Consider the following 21,046-nt stretch of genomic DNA (forward strand, 5'->3'; position numbering starts at 1 on the left):
GACTTTGTAAATCCTTGTATGAGTAAAAAGTTTGACAATGTAAGGATTTTTAATATTTACATGCTTATTCTAAAGAACTGGAATATAGGCTTATATATCCTTGTACAATAGATATATTTTTTAATGAATATAATTAGTGTGTTAAATATAGAAAAGGCTTAATTGGAATTACTCTAATTTCATGTTATAATTATTTGGGTATGTATTATACATAGTATCAAATTATGTGAGTATGCTGTTTGTATATACATATTTTATATTTATTATAATATTTTGACTTGAAGAAATTATGTCCCAGAGGTAATAACTTGCATTGAAAATTGATACAATATCTGGGCTCTTGTAGATTAGATTTCCATGAAAGTCTTTGTCACTTAGTTTATATTAAATGTTTTCTGCATGTTAATAACATTATCTGTGTAATTAGAAATCTTTTAAATTATATTTTATAATTTATTTTTTGTCATCTATTTTCATCTCTTAGCCTTTTGTTCTACTTCCTAGGGCATTTGTAGTGATATATTGAATTTTTCATATCTGCCAGAATGTTTTTAATTCCAGAGTTTATTTTTTAATTAGAATGTTTTCAGGAGCCTTCTCTGCATGTTTCATGGTTGGACTATTTTCTTCTATAACTGATACAATTTTCTTTTCCCAATAGAAGTTCCTATTTTCTCTATTGCTGTTTGTTTTGGTTTTTCTTAGTAAAAGCATTTCTTCAAAAGCCTACCCATTCTAAATCTGTCTTTTTACAGAGTGGAATATTAAAAAATGGATTGGATGCTCTATATGTATATATGAACCCTGTTGACTTTTATACAGTGATTTCATTGGTGTACATGTCTGTAGGACTTTTCTTGGACTGATCAGATTCCCCAGAGAAAATTATACTAGTCGTCTGCCTAAAGTAGAGGGTGTAAGGCTCTGTGCGTGTTTGTGTGTGCAAATACATATAATCTTTAGACACACAAACAACATAGTCTTCAAGCCTCTAGTAGCCACATGGTATAAGAAGGTTGTAGACAGATACCGTCTCAAATTTTAGTTTGTATATTTTTACTTAATCTCCCTATTCTTAGTACAGGACTTCCTCCTTCACCTGCACATGGTGTGCCCTAGTCCAGAAATCTTCTGATTTTCTGTCATCAGAAAAGACTCCTGGAAGTTGAGAGAGACAGACACCCCACCCCCACCCCAGTTACAAGAGGCAGGGGCATAGATCTTGGGAACCAACTACTTTATAGATTTTCAACCAGTGCTGACATTTTTAGCACCACCTTCAACCGTACTTCCCGAAGTCCTTGATACCACTAATTCCTGAGCCTTTTGGAGGTTCAGCAGTATAGCTCTAGAAGCTTCTCAGTTTTCCCACTTCCAGGCTAGGATTCAGCCTCACTTACTCTTGTCCGTTTGTTTTCCACAACTTTGTTCTGCTGCCTCCTTTCCCTCTTGGCCCTCATGAGTACATTCCTTTTTAAAAAATCACATTGCTCTTCTCAGTGGAGTTTGACATTTGTATGTTCTTACTGAGTTAGCCCAGTTTTAAATTCACAGATAGTTTTATTTCTGATTATAGGAACTACTTCCAGCGCTCTTCTCAGTGGAGTTTGACGTTTGTATGTTCTTACTGAGTTAGCCCAGTTTTAAATTCACAGATAGTTTTATTTCTGATTATAGGAACTACTTCCAGTAGCAATACAATGGTAGCCCCCACAGATGGCAGTCCAGATACTAAGCCCATAAAAGAGACCATTGAAGAGAGGTAAGGCCTCTGTTTTTCATTAGCTTTTCAGCTTATACTGACATATCAGAATAAATGGTAGTTTCTGCATTGCAGTGTATATTTATTTCATTGTGTTAAAATTCTAGTGAAGAAATATATCTCCATTTATGAAATTTTCCACATTGAGTGTCAACATTAAAGACACTGGCATGCTAGGCTCTTTTGTGTGTAATGGATGAAGAGGTGGAATATGTCCAGTCACTTTTTGTCTTGCTTACATTTTTCAACTTTTCTAAATGGATATTTACTCTGCCTGCTTTATGTAAATATGTTTCACCAGAACATTACTACCACAACAGTTGAAGAAAAATCTCCAGGTAGAAATAATTGACTTAAAAGGTGAAGCTTTTAAATTGTAAGGTGGAAATTAATATATATCATAGTAAATTTTTGTTAATATTTTTTTAACTGTATTCTCTTTTAAACATAGAAAGTGAAACATAAAGTACAAATACCATTGCACCATGAACTGTGACTAACTAAATGCTCTTTCTCATAGCTATGTGCACCTAGACATCTACAGCGGACTAAACAGTCATTTAAATCGTCAGCATCACAGACTAGAATCTCGATACAGTAGCAGCTCTGGAGGATCTTATGAAGAAGAAAAAAGTAATACATCTCAAATGTTTTTTTGTAACTACAATGGTGAGGTGTATCATTAATTATATTAAGGCTAATGAATGTTTTTTTCCAATAAATTGTTTTTAAGAAGAGTATTTATCTGCCACTAGTGGTGTTCCAACATAATCTGAAATGTCTTGATATTAAGAAGCAGCATAAGTGGGGGAAATTTGTTCTAAAAGCACAGGTTCCCTGTCAGTAAACCAAAAGAAACATAAGAATTGGTTCTCAAGAGGCATCATAGAATAGGCACTGGCAACAGGCTGCTTTTTGGAACAGGTTTGCTCCATGGATTCGGGTTTTACTTAAAAGTTTCCCCTTGCAATTCCAAAGTGGATATTCTACCCAAGTCTCACTATAACACTAAGGTAGGGTTGAATAGAAGCACAAGCCTTCAGACTGGGAAGGGACCCTGAAGATAATCTGGCCCAATCTCCTCATTTTGCACATGATGGAACTGCGGTCCAGAGAGGTTAAGTGACTTACCCACGTCACACAGAATTCACATTTCCTGATGTCATTTTTTATTGCACCCTGCAGCTCCACTGTGACAAAACACATTTCCTTTTAAAGATGGTTTTCTGTTGGCCCTATCTCTGAGTAACTTACCAGAATGCCCTTGGTACAAGGCAGCTTTACCTATAATGTGATCTCATGGTTGGGACATCAATTGTGGAATCATAATAAGTGCTAATGTAGTTTTGCTTTGATATAAAGGATGGAACCTGAATTGATTTTTCTTTTGTTCTCTGATTAGCTTGACTTGATACTGTTTGTACCCAGGTCTTCCAAGGAAACATATGTCAAAATAATGGGAAATCATTTTTTTTCACTTTCTAATGCTATAAATAGTTGGTGTCTTACTATTTGCTTATATTGGCAGAAAATAGATGGTGTAGAAAATGAGATCATTTTATTTTGATAGGTGACTCAATGCCACTTTATTCTAATTGGCGGCTGAAAGTGATGGAGCATAATCAAGGAGAGCCACTACCCTTCCCACCAGCTGGAGGCTGCTGGTCACCACTGGTGGATTACTTGCCTGAAACGTCATCACCTGGATTACCTCTTCACAGGTGGACCACAGCGTCATTCCTATTTCATATGAGCCAAGTCGCTGCTTAGCACTTTCAGCTTTGCTTTATGCTATCTGACAACACAGAATAAAAGCAATCTTCTTTCTTTAGATACTGCAAAATTTGGACCAATGTGTTTAGATTTTAAGAAATTGAAAAACTCAGAATTCTAACAGTTTATATTAATATTAAATCTAATTCTGCTGCTGCTTTTCTGGGTGTCTGGCATAGTTACTTGACCTTTCTGGGACCCAGTTACTACATCTGAAAAATATTACTTTATGGTAATAGGCACTATTATTTTGAATTGAATTCTACTTAGCAAAATCACAATAGGACAGTTACTGCAATCTTTCAAAGTTTATTAATGTACCAAACATGTATTGAACACCTACGATGTGGCAAGCAATATGCCAGGTCTCAGGGTTGAAGATGAAGAAAATACAGCCCTTGCCTTTGAGGAGCCCTTAGCAGATAGGTTTTTTCTAAAACTATCACTTAACGGTTTCTTCAGCTGTATTTCTTTCCCTCCTTTTTTCTTGAGAAGCTGTATTTTCCCATGAAATGCTGTATTAAAGTGTTGGGGTAATTTGTGTAAGGTCTTCTTTAGTTTTATTCCAGTAAAGCATTAACAGTGATCTTTGTCCTAGGTCTAACATAGCTGTGATCCTTCTGACCGATCTGATCATTGATCACAGTGTGAAGGTGGAATGGGGAAGCTACCTCCATCTTCTTCTTCATGCAGTTTTTATAGGTAATAAATAATGGTTCTCATTCCTTCATTTCATATTTTTGTGATAATTTAAAGGCACTCTGGTGTTTTTTAAATTTTCTGCATGTTTCTGTTTCCGTTGTTTGTATGTCATTCCCAAAATGCTTTTTACTGATCTGTGGACCTTACTTTGATTCTGCATAGCACTGTATAGGACAACGGGCTACGTAAAAGCGTGTAAGAACTCTCAGCCAATAAAAAAACTGTGGTACATCGTCCTCCACAAAATGTTGTATATACTTTCTCTTTTCTTTAAAATATGTTTGGTAGCAAGAAAACTCCGTATTTCTCTTTATTGATGATTATTTTCTGCTGTCCTTTTCAGGGTTTGACCACTGCCACCCTGAGGTGTACGAGCATTGTAAACGCCTGCTTCTGCACTTGCTCATAGTAATGGGATCCAGCAGCAACATCCGCACTGTTGCATCTGTCCTTCTCAGGAACAAGGAGTTTAATGAGCCCAGGGTGCTTACCGTCAAACAAATTGCACACTTAGATTATACTTTCACAGGTATTTGCCTTAAAAGTATCACTTGAAAGTGGACCAAGACTTTATAATATGGGATCCTGCAACAGAGAAAGTCAGCTAAGTAAAAGTTGAAATACCAGGGAACATTTTTTGAAATGTAGTTTTAATAATAAACTGGAAGTACCATGTATCTTATGTATTAACCATTAAAAGAAGGAATTAAACTTGAAATATTTCAGTCTGTATATTGTCTCTAAGGATCCTGTATGAATTCTAAGTTTTCAAGATGTAAGTTGGAGATATAATGAGAGTGCTTAATTTATTGAGCACCAATTATGAAGAAGATGTTGAACTTGTATTAGGTTCCTCCTACTCTTAAGATCTGAAAAATTGACAAAGCAAGACATTTTGAATTTTTTATTTACTTACTTATACTTACTGCATTTTAAATGTTATTAGACATTTTAATAAGTTCCAAATGATACATTTTGAAGTAGTAAAGTCCAAATTCATTGAGACTAATATGAAATTTATTTCACTGTTGTGGTTTTTTCTTTTTTACTTTACAAATTATATTTTCTTCTGTCCTAATACCCTAATATATGTATTCCATTCATGAGTATCATCAGATTAATAATAATGATCTAGAAAATAATTGCTTTTAAACATTGAAATAGAATTACTTTTTCCTAATCATATAATGTCAGATATAGGGTTTATGAATTTTAAAGATACTTAGTTAAAACCCAGTTATTTACCAAAAGCCCTGCAGCTAGTAAAAAAACAGTTATTTGAAAACTGTGATTAAGGATAAATGGCATAGAGTTTACTGCCTTTTTATGTTTAAAGCATCTTTATTCAAAATTCCAGTTTTATTGTTTTAAGGCTCCTTTTGCTATTTTGAAAGTACGATTATCAGTGATAAGCTTTAAAATTAATAATTGACATAAACATTACAAATGGACTTTAAAATTGGCTTCAAGTAAAATGAATCAGAAAGTGTAGGATCCTTTCCATAAGAAATGAAAAATCAAAATGTGACTGACCGAATACACAGTGAGGAAATTCACCAAAATATTAGGAAATTGCCTCTTTCAGCTTTCTTCAGCAGATGGCAGCAGAAGACTGCACAATACAGAAACTGCACATACAGTTAAGTTTTAATAACAGGCTGTGAAAACACCGTTTGCCCCAAAATGTGCTTGATGTTATTTGGTGCTTATGAGGCGCACTGATTGGCATCAGCTGGCACTAACAGATCCCCTGTGTGTCCCATATAATCTACAAGGAACAATAGTTTAATTCATTAAATTCTGTGTAAGGCTCTTTACATCTGGGTACTCACAGCTGCCGTTCTGTCTCAGCAGGTGTTAGTGATTTTATACCTGATTACCAGCCCTCCCCTATGACTGACTCAGGGCTTAGCTCAAGTTCTACCTCTTCTAGTATCAGCCTAGGAAATAACAGCACGGCCATTTCCCATCTGCACACCACGCTCCTCACTGAGGTTGACATCTCAGTAGAGCAGGATGGAAAAGTCACAACCCTCCTGGAATTCATCACCTCAAGGTAATGTTTGCAGCTCTTCTTGCAGCATTCTAGCAACACACTTGTGCGAAGTTGTTCTTCATTTATCAGCTACAATGAACCCTCAGTTTTGTTTTCTGAAATGCCATTGATTTAGAAGATGTAAGTTTATATTAAGCACTATTTAGAAAATCTGATGCAACCAAAGACTTTCTTCTTTTGTGCTCACACAGTTATAGGCAAGGAGGGCCTTAATTGTGTCTGGATACCGAGTGCCCCAAGAGAATACAGTATTATCTAAGTACATACTCAACTTCCATTGGCTACATAACAGTTCATCATCAAATATTTATTTACAGTCTGCTTTCTGCAAGGCACTATATATAAAATAGAAACATAGATGGGGAGAAAGAAACTGGTGTCCACAGCAAGAGCCAGGTTACAGGGGCATGAGAAAACAAAGTATGTTTGGAAAGGGTAAGTGACCCAGTATGCTAATGCTGAGTAAAGTTTTTGGACAAATCTTCTGAGAATTCAAACTGGAGGACTATGAAGCCTAGGCTAGGAGAGATTATTGCAAATATTTGAGCTGGATGGGGAGGATGGGAGGTGCTGAGAAAAATCAGTCTCCTAGCAATGTAGAGGTAAGTTCGATATTGGAGACTGTGGGCAGTGTGGCCATGTGAAAGGTTTTCAGTGCCCTTTGGGCTTATGCTTATAAGGGGCTAAGTCGTGTTAACCAAGGTGGTGGCCTTGAGAATGCAAGGACCTGATAGGACATTATTCTACCCTAAACTTTCCCTGTAATTTTAGCTAGTAAGTTATTTTCTTTGCATTATAACCTAAATACAGTCTGGCCTCTACAAATTTCAGTGTTCTGATGTGTGACACAAAAGCAGTGACCAGTACTTTCTCACTTGGCAAAATGTGTCCTCATTTCCTACTACCTCTGAGAGAATTTGACTGTAATGATGGATGGAAGATGTTGAAATTATATGTAACCCAAATCTTCTTCTACTTGCTATAGATCATTACAATCCAAGGACAGAAAGAGCAGTAATAGACTTGTGACATTCAATTTGACTTACTTAACTACTCTCTAATTGCAAAGGCACATTTTAGATGAACATTAGTAGCACTGTTAATAAAAGTAAAAAACCAAGGGAATTACATCTGTTCTCTGTTTTCAGAAAAAGAGGGCCCCTTTGGAATCATGAAGATGTTTCTGCCAAGAATCCCAGCATAAAGAGTGCTGAGCAGTTGACTACATTTTTGAAACATGTGGTTTCTGTTTTTAAGCAGTCAAGCTCAGGTATTTTTTAATAAATTTGTCAGGTGATATTTACTTTCAATGAGATATTTTAATGTGATGTCAGAACTTCTGATAATATTTAAAGCAAAAGTTGATAGTTGATATGTCTAAATTAGAAGGTTTTAGACAGGCTTTTTTTTTTTTTTTTTGAGAGGGCATCTCTCATATTTATTGATCAAATGGTTGTTAACAACAATAAAATTCTGTATAGGGGGGTCAATGCGCAATGCACAGTCATTAATCCATCTCAAGCCTAATTCTTTCAGTCTCCAATCTTCTGAAGCATAATGAACAAGTTCTTACATGGTGAATGAATTCTTACATAGTGAATAAGTTCTTACATGGTGAACAGCACAAGGGCATTCATCACAGAAACTTTCGGTTTTTGTCGAGAGCCGTAGGCCATAGAAACAATGGTCTCGCCCTTTTTGCCTAGGTCTCTAATTTCTCAAGCCTGCCCCGTTTACAAAGATCAATTGACACAGTTTGCAATTAGACCGCTGGGATAGAGATTAAGCAGCTGCCATGATAACATCCTCTCCTTAGTAAAATATTCTGTCTTTTCTCAGTAATCCCCCACCCATGATCTTTTCCAGAGAACATTCTTCAGTTAGGTATCCAAGCAACCTAGATAACCCTTGCCACTTCAGCTGGGGCTGTTTACCCCTCCCAGCTCCTATATAATCTACCTTGTAAGAATAAACTTAGAGACCTTGATCAGGACTTGGTCTCCTTTGTGTCTGGTTTGTCTCTCATCCAGGTTAACTTCCCTCGAGCCCTTGTTGAACTCCCCGCCGGTTGGGGCAGGTTTCGATCACGCATTATGAACTATAAACAGTCAGGTCAAATATGAATATTCGTTTGATTTTTATACTTGATTTATATGTGGATCCCACATTTCTCCCTTTATTATTATTATTATTTTTATTTTTAATAAAATGCTGAAGTGGTAGGTAGATGCAAGATAAAGGTAGAAAACATAGTTTAGTGTTGTAAGAGAGCAATTGTATATGATCATGTGTGTGCCTGTAGACTATGTGCTAATCCGAGCTAGACAAGGGCAATAAAACATCCATGGATGCAGAAGCTTTCTCTCAAAACAGGGGGGGTGAGGTTCTAAGCTTCACCACTGTTGTTCCCCAATTTCTCACCTGATGGCCCCCCTGCGACTGTGTAGACAGGCTTTCTTTTTAACTTATTAGTGTTAACAATTTGTTTTGGTTGAGAAAAATTAAGTTACTACTTAAAAATAAAACTTTATGTGACATTCTGGCATTACTTTTGCATATGGTGGCATAATAAAATTACAATACAAGTGTGTATTATGAAGCAGTTACATTAAATTGGTAATACATGGAGATGACAAACTTGGAAAATCTTTTTTATACTGTAATAGCCTTCTATAATCTAAAATTTAACACATTCTGAAAATGGTAGTAAAAATACATGCATCTGAAGCAGAGGTTCTCATCTCGGGACAGTTTTGCTCCTTGGGATATTGAGCAGTGTCTGGAGACTTTTTTGTTACAGTTGGGTGGGTGGGACAAGTGGTTACTACTGGCATCTAGTTGGTAGAGGCTAAGGATGCTGCTAAAGTTCACAGCTCCCTACAACAAAGAATTACTTTAACAAAATGTCTCTAGTGCTGAGATTAAGAAACCCTATTCTCAAGGATTATTTCCTGGCTATTAGAACAAAGAGTCATCTAAAATTCAAATAGAGTTCAATGAAAAGAAAAAGCAGTGACTTATAAAATTTGAGTGCCTACCCGGGTTGCCAGGTACTGTGCTGGGCACTGGGCTTAAAATGGTTATAGCCCCTAGATTCTGAAAAGCAGGGAGCACTTACTTGTTTTCCTTGGTTTTCACAGAAGGAGTTCAATTGGAAAATCATCTTAGTGAAATCGCCCTGCAGACAGCGCTTTCGTGTTCTTCTCGACACTATGCTGGGCGATCCTTTCAGATTTTCAGGGCCTTAAAGCAGCCTCTCTCTGCAACCACACTTTCTGATGTTCTCTCCAGACTTGTAGAAACTGTAGGGGATCCAGGAGAAGATGCACAGGTATTTCATTAAGTTCTTTCAACAGTTATTGAGCAACTACTCTTACAAGCACTTAGTGTCAAATATAGATTGCTGCAGGTAGAGCACAACAGTGGTCATTCAGATGCTGACAAGCAGACAAAGAATTTAGAAACAAAATTTTGTAATTAATACTTAAGAACATAATAACTGAAACAAATAGTTTAGTGCAAAGCTTTACATTTACACGCACATGTACACCTGGATATTACCCTGGGATGACTGCAAGGTAAAAGAAACTGTAGGTTAAATTAAATGTAAAGTAGACACTGAGTTTCTAAGTTAAGTTAAATGAAATAATTGCAATAGAGAACTGAAGTCCATACACATTAATGATTTTTATTAACACTGTTCTTGACACTGGGGATACAATAGTGAACAGGACAAAGTTCCTGGCATTCTGGAGTTCACATTCTTTTGGGGAAAGAGGCCTTTAATCCACCAACAATATGTAACACTATCTTACTTAGTGATCAATGTTGTGAACATAGTAAGGTAGAAAAAGGGGTTAAACAGTGATGGGGGAGAGGGAGTTGTTTTATATAAGGTAATCTGAGATGTGTTTTGAACACATCCTTAAATGAAGTGAGTCCGTGGAGATCTGGGAAGAACATTTTTGGCAGAGGGAAATAGGACTAACATGTGCAAAGGCCCTGAGGCAGAAACAATAGACCTTTCTGAGGAACAGGAAACAAATCATCACGGCTGGATGGCAGAATCCAGAGGCAGGGGAATGATGGGTAAGCAGGTGGAACTCAGGTGAGGCCTGGTGGGCCCTGATGAGAGGTGGGATTTTACTCTGAATTAATGGGAAACCACTCATGGGTTTTGAGAGGAGGGTGGTGGATATGATTTGCTTTTTTACAAAACTCACTCTAGAGGCTAGGTAGAGTCCTTAGGAGGGCAAGAGGGGTCAGTTCAGAGACTGTTGTAAGAGTCTAGGCTGAAATGGTGGCAGTTTGGATTAAGGGAAGCCATGGAGGTACAGAAAAGGGTTCAGACTTAGGTATATTTTTCAAGTAATATTTTCAAGACTTGCTGATGAATTCAACTTAGATGTGAGAGAAACAAAGGTGGCTCTTAGAGTCCTCACTGAAGCAGTTTGGAGTGAATTGTGTACCACTGCAATCAATTTATACCATTAGTTTGATGAGTTTTCATCAGTCAGCAAGATCATGTTGCTCAAGAATTTAATCATTTTGTAATATTAATGTGGCGTTTGTTCTATTTTTAAACCTCATCAGGTAGTCCATTGCTATTTATTTCTTTTTTTCCAGAGAGTTATTAATTAAAATCTTCCTTTTTTCTAGGGATTTGTGATTGAGCTTCTTCTCACATTGGAGTCTGCAATTGATACTTTGGCCGAAACCATGAAGCATTATGATCTTCTTTCTGCCCTTTCTCAGTAAGAATTTAAACCAGGCAACCTGTAGATTTGTATATATATACTTAGTTACAGAACTATAAATACTTCGTTACAGAACTCCAGTAACTAAGTATTTATAACTACAATATTATATTATTCTAATATTGGTAGGGAGAATAACATCAAAACATTCAAGTGGATTGCCAGTGGAAAACAAGCCTCTATGGGGGATATAGCCTGAGGCTGTGTGCAGAGAGCCAGACCGAAGTGGCCCTGCTATTGCTACCAAGTCCTGGTCGGGGGTCTTTCTGCTGTGCCACTTGGCTTCAATATCATTGACAAGCCCCATTCCTGCCACACTGGGCATCCCATTGGCCACACCCCAGCCCCCCAGCAGGCCAGGTCCCTCAAGATGCTGCCTCTCCTCCCACTTTCTCTTCTTTGCAAATCTCCAGCTGATCCTTCAAGTCCCATCTCAGATATCACCCCCTAGCTCAGCATTTCTAGTTCCCCCATGGTGGTGCTAATTATTCATCCTTTGGGTTTTCAGTGTTTTCCTCATATTTTAATAATAGCAATTTACAGGCTTTAATTTATCCATTTACCTATCGGTCTCCAATAGACTGTATCTAATATTCCTAGCATTTTGCATACCACCAGCACATATAAAAACCATTCTATCATTTTTTTTTTAAATCAGTGATAATTGGACGTGAGGGAAAAGGAGAATCAAAAATAAATTTTTGAGCTTGGTTCTTTTGGGAAGAGTGTACATTGACAGAAATAGGGGCATCAGGCCCATCAAGTTTGGGGATAAGACAAATGAGGTCTGCTTTGGTCAGTGTTTGTAAATCCCAAAGCTCAAAAGAATCAGTAGTAACCATGGCAGGATTTTCACTTCAGGTCTCATCTGACTCAAAGGAAACAGTTGGCTACAGTAGAAAAGGTTCTGCTGTACATTGTGTTTTAATAAGGAAGAAAGAACTGAAATTTGACTAAGCCAAGTCAGATATACTTAAAAATGATTTTTCCTGATACCAGTTACCATTTTTTCAGCATTATCAAGGGTGACGTTAATGTAGCAGAAGAACTGACAGTGAGTGCATTCACCTTTTCTTTCTCCTTGTTTTTTTTAAAGAACCTCATATCATGACCCTATAATGGGAAACAAGTATGCAGCTAACAGGAAAAGCACTGGACAACTCAATCTAAGCACAAGTCCCATTAGTAGTAGCAGTTATTTGGGATATAACAGTAATGCAAGAAGTAACTCTTTGAGATTAAGTTTGATTGGTGACCGAAGAGGTGACCGGCGGCGGAGTAACACACTGGATATAATGGATGGACGGATAAACCATAGCAGTAGTTTAGCAAGGACTAGAAGCCTTTCCTCTCTCAGAGAGAAAGGAATGTATGATGTGCAGTCCACTACTGAGCCTACCAACTTGATGGCCACCATTTTCTGGATAGCAGCATCTTTATTAGAATCAGATTATGAATATGAATACCTCCTGGCCCTCAGGCTTCTCAACAAACTGCTTATCCACTTGCCTTTGGATAAATCGGAGAGTCGAGAGAAGATTGAAAATGTACAAAGCAAATTGAAATGGAATAATTTTCCAGGCCTTCAACAGCTCTTCCTGAAGGGTTTTACCTCAGTATCTACGCAAGAAATGACCGTGCACCTCCTCAGTAAACTCATTGCTGTCTCCAAGCACACACTGGTGGATCCTGCCCAGTTGTCAGGTGATGTTAATAGAATCACACTAACTCATTGCTTTTTAATGTAGTGAAATGTAAACTAATCGTTTGTCTTGAAGTCTACTAATTTCTGCTTTTCCACAAATAGTTTTTTCCTAATATGTGAGACAGCTTAAATTCTTTGGTAAAAGCAAAAACCAAAAAAGAATATGTAGAATGTCAAGTACTCCAGAAAATAAAAATAAAATGGTTTTTATGAACCATTAAAATAGACCTTTAATTTTTTTAATACTGTGCAATAAAATTGATTATTGTTTGCTTTTTGTTTTTTGATAGGCTTTCCTCTTAACATCCTTTGCTTATTGCCTCACTTAATCCAGCATTTTGACAGCCCAACTCAGTTTTGCAAAGAAACAGCTAGTCGAATAGCAAAGGTAAGCAAATGTTATGCTGAAAGATAACACTAGAGGGACAGTTTTCTTGGAGCATATCTTAAGGGGGTATCTCTTAAAAATCTTCTTTACTGTCACTTCCAATGTGAGTTTCACATCTAAATTTTTATTCTTGTTAGCATATAAAGGAATTATATAGTGAGTTATACAATGTAAGTTACAACTGCTCAAATGACAGTGAATAAATTTATTTGTTTAGAATAACACTCTTCTGAGTCTTGAGTCTTTTTCTGCTCCCTTTCCCTACTTTTTATCTTCCACCTGTCAGTTTCCAGTTCACTTATTTCTTCCCTACCAAACATTTGCTCATCATTGGGTTAGGTGCTAGAAATACAGTGATTATCAAAGTAGATCAAATACTTACCTCCATGGGCCTTACAGTGTGGGTTCAATCAAGTAAGTAGACAATCACCATAAAGTCTGGTATGGGGGGCAAAGTACTCTAGGGGCACAGAAAGCAATAGTCTGCCTAAAAGAAGTCATATCTATGCTGAAGTTTAAGGTTGAATAGGAATTACTGAAATAGGTCCCTGGGGGAGAAACAGAGCAGGGCTGAGGGTAGAAGTTTTCTAGGCAAGAGATATTAATTGCATGTGCAAAGGCCCTGAGAAGGAAGAAGGCATGATACATAATTGTAAAAGTTCTTTCTCTCTTGTGTTTGCCTTTCTTTTTCCTGCCTTTTAACATTCTCTTCATCTTCCCTCTTGCCCCCTTCAGTCTTTTTTCTACCTTATATGGCTCTTTCCCTCTCATTGTTTCTGAAACAATGTAGCTATTTTTCAGTTGTCTGTTAACATTTGTTTAAAAGTGTTAGACCTCATAATTTTAAAAGAATATGATTTTGACATTTTACACTTTAACAATTTCCTCTCTTAAGAACAACAAAGAACTGTCAACTACCTTGCCTCTGTTTAAATGTACTTTGTAAATTCTTTTTTTTTGTCAGTTGAGTCACAGAAAAAAATCTTTTCAGACTGAAAATATGAACAGTTATAAGAAGGAGTTATATAAATTTATAATAATATACATATAACAGGAAATCAGGTGAACTGGGGGGAGATGAGTGAACAGCAGGAGAAATAAGGTGACCCAAGGGAGAGCAGGGGCCGGGGAGAGAAGTCAGGAGTTTGCAACAATTGGAAATAACAAGTAGATTCTCTGGAATAGCTTTTTATATAAGCAGAAAAGCAATAAAAGCTTTTTAAAAAGCTGAGATTCAGTTAACAAGTAGCACAGCAGTAAATGGAAAGAGCAAGTGTGCAGGAAGCCAAGTAAATCACCCACCTCTCATAATGCCCAAATGTCAGCACTGCTGAGTACTAATTTATCTCTGGGTGCCAGTGTAATGAGAAAAATACTGCCAGCTCAATTAATCACATTAACAGTAACAAGACTAAGATCCATTTCATTATCTTCATGGATAGTAAGTATTAAATGACAAGAAAATATATAATAAAATAGTCTGCAGAATCCATTGCTAAATTTTAATAGATAAGGAGAGACTTAACATTATTTTCAAAGCATGTGTTTAAAAAAGAACTATTATCGTTAATGGAAATATATCTTAGTTTTGAAAATGATTGTTTCCCTAAAAAACCCCATAACATCTATTTGCATTAGTGAGGTCTAAAAGTGATACAAAACAATTCATGAAAATAATCTTCATTTTAATATTCTAATGACCCCATCACTTAGAAAAATGTTGTACCCTTAGGTGTTAAGCCTCTGCTGTCATCACCAAGGCAAAGAATAGTAAACTACCAAGTTTCTCTTTTGTTTTTAAGAAATCAAACATGGCTTTCTGTGAATCATCAACTGCTTTTACTGTCTGTTTTCTTCCTGTGGCGCACACAAAGGCACCCTCTGTATGCTTTCACCAACCTGCAGGATATGAATTAAACTGATTTCTTAATCATTCTCCCACCTAAAGTGTTGAGAGTAATTTTCTGCCATTATGTTCTTCCTCATTATGCAAATATCCCTACTTGTGTTTGTGTCCTTGGAGAGCACAGAATTTGAAAATGAGGCAACACTTAGGACAAATATTGTCCTTTTTAGTTATTCTGATGGATGTGGCAAAATAGTATGCTAAAAAAGTTTGTTATAAAACATACTCTTCTTAGAATATGTTTTAACATGTTAATTCAGAAATTAAATCTAAGCCAGTGGTTTTATTATAAAATTGCACAGGCATATATTCCTAGGAGTCTTCTTCCTTTTCAAAAGTAAGTTCTAAAACAATTATTCTTTAAAAAAAATATTCTCTAAGAACGTAAGAATTCTATAAGAATGTTTTATTCCAGGAATATTTTTATATTTTAAAAACGTACTTAAATTTTAAGATTTACTTTAAAATTTTCCTTTAAAGAATTTATTTTAAAATACAAACATTATTCCTGAAAAATACCAAATTGTGAAATTATAAAATTATGTGTTTTTTTAAAAATAATACGATTATTATATTTTAAAATGCAAATAAGACCAAGTTCTTCTCTCTTCCTGGTATCTGTTTTATGGGTAAAAGGCTAATGCATGAAACCAGCTGCCTTCTAATGACTGTATAAAATAAATTCTAAGGTACTGTGTTAATAGTCTACACAGCCTTGCCATGCCTTCATATTCTGGGTCTGTGCAATGATAATGTCCATGTGATGAATCAAAGGAAAAGGAAAAGTCAGTTATATCCAAAAATCAAAGCAGACTCAGTTATATTCATCTGAAATTTGCAAATATATGTATTTTTAAACATAATAGCCTGTTCTTTACCCAGTGCCCCAGGCAGTTTGTGAAAATAAGCACGAAATAGCAATAAGCTGGAAGAGTAAATGAGGAAAATGAGAAAAGGACAGCTGAAGGAAATCAAGCGGGACTAGCCCTTGATGACGGGTGTAGGGTGGCGGGCCCTCATCTGTTTTGTCACAACACCTCAGGGAACAGACAGACTAAGGAGTATTTGGTCAGTGAGGTCCTCCCAAGCATTTGTTGACTCAGATTCCGTAGTACTTTGTATCTAGCAAACTCTAGGAGATTGCTGCTCTTTGAAAAGATTGCTGCTCTCTGAAATGGTCTCTAAATGATTGGCCAAGGACCTTAGGAGCTTTACATGACTTCCAGAAGAGCGCCGTGGGGGGTCACCCTGCAGGTTGTCATTCTTTGGACATGCGGGACTCAAAGCCTTATCAGAGCTCCACATGAAATCCTGTGAATCTATCACACACATCCAGGCTCTCTGCAATTAAGCGCTCTACTGGGAGCCAGAGAACTTGGGTCTAATGCATTTCTTCTTGGTCACAGCATTTCCGAACCTCACCGAGAACTCCCAGGTTGAGCCTGCCTGTTATGTCTGCACTGAACCATGTAGGGATTCTCCAAAACAAAATTCTTTACAAAGCAGTTACAAAGTGATAGCTAGCATTTACAAAACCATGTGTGGGTTTTTACAAAGATAGTTTTACCAGAGCATCAGACTGAAAAAAGCCATACTATTTAACACTCACGAAAGTAATTAACATATTCATGTCTTTGCATATTACCTATTAAGTTATTCTCTTAAGAATGCCATGTGCTTTTTTTCTCTTCTATATAGCTTTTTCGCTGTACTGATACAAAATGCATAAATCTTTCACATAAACCTCTAAGTTACTCTCTTAAATAAATTTTATATAAAATCAAGTTGAAACTTAAGCGCTTTTATTTTAGGGGAATGAAATAATTTTATTTATTCTTTAGGTTTGTGCAGAAGAAAAATGCCCAGCACTTGTTAATCTGGCTCACATGATGAGTTTGTACAGTACACACACGTATTCCAGAGACTGTTCTAACTGGATCAATGTAGTGTGTAGATATCTGCATGACTCCTTCTCAGATACTACATTTAATCTTGTGACTTATCTTGCAGAGGTAAATTTATTTTTTTTAAAAAGTATTTTTTAAAGTGCTCTGTGAATTTTCCTGTGTACTTATTTCTAGAGGCAGCACTGATACTAATCTTCAAATTGTCTTAGAAAGTGGATATAGGTAAAGTTTTTTGTTTTAAGAAAAATATAGGTAATTCCTTCCAAGTATAAAGGAAGTTTTCATGAAGTTTTTTTTTTCATTTTCTAGTGTTTATTTCCTCATGCACTGTCCTTAAGTAATGTAAATTAAAAATAATTTAAACCTCATCTTTATTTCAAATAAAAAGTGGGTCTTTAGTGGTCTTGATCCTAAAGGAGGCTTATAATTTTTGTTTCTATAATATTAGTTGTTGACTTTGAGCTATGTGCTGACAGCTTCCTAAATGAATGCAAGTCTCCAGGTTTATCATACACTATGTAATTAGGACAAGGGCCAGCAGAAAACCGTGCCTACCTGCTAAATAGGCTTTGAATTTAAATGCCTTGGACCAACTTCACATTTGTGTACGATAAAGCCCAAGATTAAGTAACATCAGTTCTCCAGTCATGGGGCTCTAAGGTCTAGAACTGGCACAGTATAGCCTCTTGTATACCACAGAGGGGCAACATTTTTCTACTATGTAGAAAGAATACTTTGTTCCAGATATTACTCTTAGTAGTATGTTATCCTTGTTTTATTATTATTCTCAAATTGTAACAACAGTACTAAAACTAGTTACACGTATTTAAAACTACATATATTTAATTGTCCTACAAACAGCATGAAGCAGATAATTTTGCTATTTTATTATAAAAAATTCAAGGCTCAGAAAGGTTAAAAAAAAAAAACTTGCCCAAGATCACATAGCTCATCAGCGGCCAGTTCAAATGTTTAGGGACAGCTATTCTTTGGTGATGATGGTATGGTAGTTTTTCTTCTAACCTAACGTAAATGTTGCTCACTTTAAATTAGTTTAAGGAAATAGAAGAAAACACTAAGATTAAGATGAAGAATAGTTATCTGTTGCACCTTTTTGAACCAAGGACAAGTAGCAATAATAGACATTACCTTTTACCTTTGTTAGTCTCTGAATTCCTAATAATCTAACCATAACCTCCTAGATTGAATCTATTATGTTGTTCAACATCACAAATATAAACACTGAATTTTCTTGGCCTGATTCAAGTATACTTTTCAATATTGCTTTTAGCTGTTAGAAAAAGGATTGTCTAGTATGCAGCAGTCGCTACTACAGATCATCTATAGCCTTCTGAGCCATACCGACCTCTCTGCTGCCCCCGCCAAGCAGTTTAACCTGGAGATCATAAAGATCATTGGCAAATATGTGCAGGTGAGCACAAAACTTACGTATAGAAGGGTTCTTCTCAAAACAGTTTATAATCGTAAAAAATTAGAAATACCATAGAGGTCCAAGAGTAGAGAAGTGAGTGGTTAAGTCCATGAATCATGGTTTTAGGATTCGGGCAAAATGGTTCTCAATGTAAGTGCAAAAAGGCAAAATCTAAGTGGTAGGATTGGTATGATTCCCAATTTTGATTTTAACCTTACACTTACAGCTGTACATTTCAGTAATGCCTAGAAAGAATGTATGCAAATGGAAGCAGTCACCATCTCTAGACAGTACAATTGAGACTTTTATCCCTTTCTTTTTTTAACCAGATTCTACATAATGAACAAATACTGCTTTTAGAAACAGAAGAACTCTGAAGAGTCTGTATTTTAAAGTTGCTTTCTGTGTCTGATAAAAAGGCAGATATTTAGAAAGTAGAAAATCAGATTTGGTTTAATGTAAATGATGACAAGTCAACCTAGCCTATACTGAATTTCACCTTTGAACTCTCTGTTAAGAAAGGCCTTGGCTGAGTAGATAAGTATTTTGTTACACCTTATCAAAGAAAGCAAATTCTTTAAGAGCCTTAAATTAAAATTTTGTATTTCTACTCCAGTTCTATTGGCACTCAGTAAAGCAAAACTTAAAAATAGAAATACTTGGCTAGCTATGAGTTTGTGTAGCCCTTATCTGAAAGTAATAAACTATATTAAAATGTTTTCCATTATGAGTTAAGTAATCCAAATTCCTTTTACCTTTCTGTGAAAATCAATGATTGCAAATATTCACAAAATGTGAGATTCGTGACTGATCTTGTATCTTCTCTGTCTTCTCAATGAGTGAGGCTTCACCAAATAACAATTAACATTTTTTTGCTAAAACATTTTTCTTTTCTTCTTAAGGCATAAAAAGTTAATTCATCAAATATTTGCTGAATCTCCTACAGAGAGACACACCACATTGACTTACTAATTTATGAAATGTAGATGGATTTCTTTTTTCAAAACCATAAGCTCACATGCTCACTGGGCAAGCAAGTTACCATAAGAGGGCATAGATCTGTGACTAAATGAATGGCACATTCCCCATCCAAAAGGAACAGCACAACTTAGCTTCCCCTAGCGGTTGCCATGTGGGAGTAACAGGTCAGACTTCTGTTTTTTAAAGGAAAACTGGAAATCTGGATTTTTCTCTAAAATATCCTAACTTCAAAATGTTGGCTCAAATTCCTTTCTAAATGTCATGTGAACCAAAGTCAAGTTTAGGTTAGGTGTCATCACAGTAATTTCTGCTTTATTTAAACATTAAAATTCAGAGAATTGAATTCCTGATAGTCTTGTATATTTAGAATACAACTACCAATATAATTTATGGAAACATCCCCAAAGAAGCTTTAGCATTTTATAATGTCCATAGCTTTTCATTATTTCTGTTAGAAAAAAAAGATGATGATTTCTAGTTAGTCATACCATTGGTAAAGTTACAATTTTTCACAATGATGTGCTTAAAATATCACAGTATCATGTGGATATCATTATTATTATTAAATGTCTTGTGCCTTAGGTGTCTTCATATCAAGATGTCACTAGCTAAGTTACATAGCAATTCTGCCAAAGATTTTTCACTTCCTTTTGTTTTTGTGGTGTGCAAACCCCCACCACCACCACACACACACACACACACCTTAAAATGTTCAACTGTGAAACAGTATTTATAATACAAGGTTGAGGTGTGATTTTGGTACCATAAATAAGAAAAAAAGTAGTTCTTAAATATGTATTCTTTTTAGTAGATGGTAGAAGAAAACTACAGATTCTTACTTAGACATTGATTCTTCTCCACATATACATCTGTCATGTAAATAATTCCTAAATTATGTTGGTGAAAATATATAAAACTAAAAAGAAACTCAGAGAACACAGCTCCCATGGATGGAGGAGAAATAAACTCACCTTACACAGCTTAGTAATCTCTGATCTTCACTACTACAGTGTTCATGCTTATTGTTTGGTGCTCAGATTATCCAGAAAAATCTAGGTGTTTTTAGTATTTTAATATTTTTAAGTCGGAAAAAGAATATGCTTTAAAACTTGTTTATCTACAGGACTTAAAATTTTTAAAGTATATGACTCCTCTGTTTACCACTTAGGCCAGATTACTGTATTAGACTTTCTAACTTAACATTTATAAAGCACTTATGGAAGAAATGCAAGGTATTCTGAGTTGGTAGCATTATTATGTGTATGGTGTCTCATAAATCTAACCAACCATACAAATAATAATTTACCGTCGCCTTTCCTTTTGTAGCTCAGACCACTGTTGAAGACCTCAAAGTAAAAAATAATTTATGAGCTTTTGTAGAAACATTTTAATTTTGTACATTGTATGCTAAAATTTTATACTTAAATATGTATTTGTAATTTTTATATGTCTGTTAATTTTTTTAAACCAGAGTCCTTATTGGAAGGAAGCCCTTAACATATTAAAACTGGTGGTGTCTCGCTCTGCAAGTCTTGTTGTACCCAATGACATCCCCAAGACCTATGGAGGAGATATAGGTTCTCCTGAAATATCCTTCACTAAGATTTTTAATAATGTCTCAAAAGAGTTGCCTGGCAAGACTTTAGATTTTCATTTTGATATATCTGAGGTAAGATG

The 21,046-nt window shown here is 35.8% G+C and overlaps 1 protein-coding gene across 8 annotated transcripts in view; it reads left to right on the forward strand.

Moving 5' to 3' along the window:
- The window catches only part of FRYL (FRY like transcription coactivator), a 295,909-nt gene that overhangs the window by 230,191 nt on the left and 44,672 nt on the right, over window positions 1–21,046 (forward strand). For 6 of the 8 annotated variants that reach the window (XM_073237639.1, XM_073237642.1, XM_073237643.1 and 3 more), the window contains 14 exons: window positions 1,678–1,762; window positions 2,283–2,395; window positions 3,333–3,483; window positions 4,134–4,237; window positions 4,581–4,766; window positions 6,089–6,293; window positions 7,442–7,563; window positions 9,434–9,624; window positions 10,953–11,047; window positions 12,147–12,754; window positions 13,046–13,143; window positions 16,891–17,061; window positions 18,248–18,388; window positions 20,841–21,038. In XM_073237639.1, coding sequence (XP_073093740.1) covers window positions 1,678–1,762; window positions 2,283–2,395; window positions 3,333–3,483; window positions 4,134–4,237; window positions 4,581–4,766; window positions 6,089–6,293; window positions 7,442–7,563; window positions 9,434–9,624; window positions 10,953–11,047; window positions 12,147–12,754; window positions 13,046–13,143; window positions 16,891–17,061; window positions 18,248–18,388; window positions 20,841–21,038 — 2,468 coding nt within the window. The remainder of the gene's footprint in view (window positions 1–1,677; window positions 1,763–2,282; window positions 2,396–3,332; window positions 3,484–4,133; window positions 4,238–4,580; window positions 4,767–6,088; window positions 6,294–7,441; window positions 7,564–9,433; window positions 9,625–10,952; window positions 11,048–12,146; window positions 12,755–13,045; window positions 13,144–16,890; window positions 17,062–18,247; window positions 18,389–20,840; window positions 21,039–21,046) is intronic. The other 2 variants (XM_073237641.1, XM_073237645.1) reach the window with 1 other exon arrangement.

The sequence above is a fragment of the Manis javanica genome, chromosome 5 (genome assembly GCF_040802235.1).
Source record: "Manis javanica isolate MJ-LG chromosome 5, MJ_LKY, whole genome shotgun sequence".
NCBI lineage: Eukaryota > Metazoa > Chordata > Mammalia > Pholidota > Manidae > Manis > Manis javanica.